The following is a 3,776-nucleotide window of genomic DNA, read 5'->3' on the forward strand; positions in this document are numbered from 1 at the left end:
TTAGAAATTATTTTGATTTTATGGTTTAAATCAATTATTTAATTTTGTTAGTTTTTTTGATAGAGGTCAGTGTGTATATTTAGGTAGTCGATGCCGGCCATCTTCTCATTCCAGTCGGACCAGTTGCAGTCCAGTCGATTAATCTGTGAGTAGATATTGATTTTACTTATAATTTCAATATCATTATGTATTTAAAGCATGTTCATGCATCACTTATAGACATATGTACATAGTTATTGGCTAGGTATGCCTTGTATTGTATTTGTATTTGATGACATTGCTGTGGTTATTGCTTTATGGAGATCTGGAGCCGCGTGTGTGAGTTGGTGTGCATGTGGTGTGTATATGGATATGGGTAGGACGGGTATACGCAGCTGGAGCTTGACTTACTAGGATTCGATCTTTATTATGGATAAGTCAAGGTAGGCATGGCTCGAGTTGATTTCGCTGGCCCCTGCATTTGGATATTAAGAGAAAGTCCGGCTTTGAATTGATCTCGTTGGTAAATATTGGAACTAAGAGAGCTGTATAGGGCATCAGCTCCCATATATATATGTGTGTGTGTGTGTGTGTGTGAGTATGGATTTGACACACGAGTATGTGAGTATGGATTTGACACACGAGTATGTGAATACTCCAGATTACCTTTGGTGTGATTATGACTTGACTTGTTTGAATTGTGTGAAGATGTTGCATTTCATTCTTAGGGATGCACTAGACTTAGATAGTTATAGAAATTGTATGTAAATCAATATCTTACTCTATGAGTCCACACTTCTGTTCACCCTATTTTTCCAGGCTATAGAGGAGTTCTTTTTCAGAATAACTTGCTTCCTTTCTCGCAGGTTTATTAGCAGTTATTTATTTATATTATTATTTTTTAAAATTGTAATATAGAACTTTGCATGTGTTAGCAATAATAAGAATCTTGTCAGGTGCTATGTAAATTTAAGTTTTATTGTTTTAATAAATGCAAAATTTTTATGATATTTAAATTGTTTATAAATGGTGGTATCAGAATTGAGTTAAACTGCCCTAACTTTAGTATCTGATAGTTATCGGATTGGTTTGGCTCGAATAAAAATATAATATTTTCTTTTGATTTTATTTGCATGATTTGAGAAACAATAAGATTTATTATGGGTCTCGGGGGCTTTATGCCGACCCAATTTTTAGTGTCGGTCTGACCCGTGAGATCTTATCATGATAGCTTTTGTGGGTAAGATTATAGCATTGTAGTAATTGTTAGAGTCAAGAACTAAAAAGAATTTCCAACAGAAAATAGTTAGAAATATAAAGGAAAGAAAGCATCATGAATGGTACATCATGGGATGGTAGCAGAAATGCTTACCTTTAGTATGATCATGATAAATTTACACATGCTTCTGCTTTTTTTTCTTTTTGTTCATCATTTCCCCTTTTATCAGTGATATAAAATTAATCTCATAAAGGTTAAGCTCAAATAGAAATTACTTCTCCAGTTTTATTTTCCTGCTCTGCGGCTTGCTGCTCCTTGAATATTTCAGCCAGTGAAGTACAAGATCGCAGCATATGCAGAATGAAATAAAAGACCATCCAACCACGACACCAAAGAGTAATTATAGTCATGCGTTTGAAAGCAATCAAGTACGTGCAATGCCAAGCTTCTGAGCCTTTGGTTCAGTGGTTCACAACCATTACAGATAGTAAATACTCAGTGTTCCAACAGAGAGGACTATTGAGCCAGTGGTTTAAATGGCTTGAAGTATAATGAGATTTGACTGCTTTATTTCCAAGTTTGCGATCAAAAAAACCAATGGAAAGTAGAAAACTTGACAAATCGGTGCAAAAATCAAAGATGATATATTTTTAACAATGGAATATATATAATATCCTAATTAAAGTTAGCAAATATGAACATCCAGTCATTTCAATGAAATTGAAACTAGAAAGAGCCACATCAAGTACATAAGAAATACAATCAGAACCAATAAACAAATAATTGCTAACCTGGTTTATTCAAATAAGCAGCAAAATTAGATTTTTTGAACAGAACGCACAAGTAAACAAACATTGTATAATTTAAGCTTCATATCATGACTGGTCCAGGCAAAGATTGTACACATGCATGTCATCTTCAGATCCACACAACCCAAAGAATTAATTAAAAAAAAAAAACACCAATATCTCCCATCATCATCACCCATAGTCTCTTTACTTCTCCTCTTCTCTGCCCTCAATCACAAACAATTTGAGAAAAAAAAAAAAAAAGAAATTTCAAATTTTCAATTGATAGCATCACACCTGCGCCTAATCTCACCTCTCCTTCCAGTCTTGACTCCATAAACACTAAGCTTCTCCATTGCTCTAGCAAAGTCCTGAAAGAACTTGTTCTGATCCTTGGCGTACATCTCCACATAAGGCCTGGCCCTTAGATCGTTATACAACCCATGATCTGACTCTAATAGCCCCAACCCTTTAGGCAAATTCTGGAAATACATGTTGTCGAACTTGTTTGGGGTCATTATATCATTAAATACTGACAAAGTTGGATTCTTGGGATAATCTGCACAGGCCTTTTGCAGGTCCTGGGCAAATCTTGGGTTGTAATGAGTATCATTGTAAATGTAACTAGAGAACTCCTTACAATGAGAGAAGCCTATAGTGTGTGCGCCACTCAATGCCACCATTTCTTGAACACTGAAACCTTTAGAAGCAAAGATGTTAATAACGTTCGACATAGGCATGGTAGGTCTCGGCAGATTTCCTTCCACATAAGAGGACTTGGAGACGCGATAATCTTTGCGGCCGAGGACCACATTGTAGTAAGGACCACCAACCATAGTGACAAGATCACGGGTAGCGACGGCGAGTATATCAGCGCAGGAGACAGTGTTGGGGCAAGAAAGCTCGAGGGCAGTCTTAGCACGAGTGACGAGATCGAAGGCGTCGCCAGGGAGGGACAGGTTGATGTCGGCATCACGCTCAGCAGAGTTGAAGGGAGTGGAGGAGATGAGTATGGAGGCGTCGCAGCCGTTGAGGAGGCAGTCATGGAAGAAGAGACGGAGAGTGCCGGCGGCGGTGGTGGGGCTGGTGATTTGCTTGTTGGTAATGGTTTCTTGGATGATTTGAGTGAATCTTGGACAGGATTTATCGTAATAGTTGTAGGAGAGTCTAGATTCGGAGAGGAATGCGAGAGAAGAGAGGGAAATGAGAATGAGGAATAATGACGAGGGCTTCGCCATTGTTGCTAATTCCTCGACGTGGAGAGAGAGAGGAACAGAGGAGAGCTTTTTAGCTTGGAAAGGAGGCGAAGCTGAAGTAAAGGGTAAGAACTGAGGGGGTAGCGTAGACGGGCGAGTTTCACTTTGGAGCTTGTACTTTGGACTTCGGACAAGGAGAGAGAGAAAGTGCACGCGCCACTCTATTCACCACCACCAGTCACGGGATGTGCGCTAGAGCTGTCGATTAAGAGCGTAAAAAAAAAAAAATATATATATATATATATATATATATATATATTTTATATTATTATTTAACAATATTATCTATTATATTAGTGTATAATTTTTTTATTAAAATTTTCTCTTTTTAATTAATTATTTTTTTAATAATTATCTTTTTAATATTATAATTTTATAATAATTATTATTTATTATAATATTAAAAAGATAATTATTAAAAAAATATTTAATTAAAAAAGAAAATTTTAATAAAAAATTATATACTAATATAATAGATAATATTGTTAAATAATAATATAAAATTATATATATATATATATATATACACATTGT

The 3,776-nt window shown here is 35.8% G+C and overlaps 1 protein-coding gene across 1 annotated transcript; it reads right to left on the reverse strand.

Annotated features, from left to right (window-relative positions):
* Nucleotides 1-2,042: 2,042 nt before the first annotated feature.
* Nucleotides 2,043-3,433, reverse strand: LOC110659221 (peroxidase 31-like). Its single transcript, XM_021817081.2, has one exon. It carries the CDS (start codon nt 3,222-3,224, stop codon nt 2,265-2,267), a length of 960 nt encoding a protein of 319 aa, XP_021672773.2. The 5' UTR covers nt 3,225-3,433; the 3' UTR covers nt 2,043-2,264.
* Nucleotides 3,434-3,776: the final 343 nt, after the last annotated feature.

The sequence above is a fragment of the Hevea brasiliensis genome, chromosome 18 (assembly GCF_030052815.1).
Source record: "Hevea brasiliensis isolate MT/VB/25A 57/8 chromosome 18, ASM3005281v1, whole genome shotgun sequence".
In the NCBI taxonomy this organism is placed as follows: domain Eukaryota; kingdom Viridiplantae; phylum Streptophyta; class Magnoliopsida; order Malpighiales; family Euphorbiaceae; genus Hevea; species Hevea brasiliensis.

Excerpts from the sequence above, each read along its gene's own strand:
- LOC110659221 (XM_021817081.2), bottom strand. The coding sequence starts at position 3,224 with ATGGCGAAGCCCTCGTCATTATTCCTCATTCTCATTTCCCTCTCTTCT.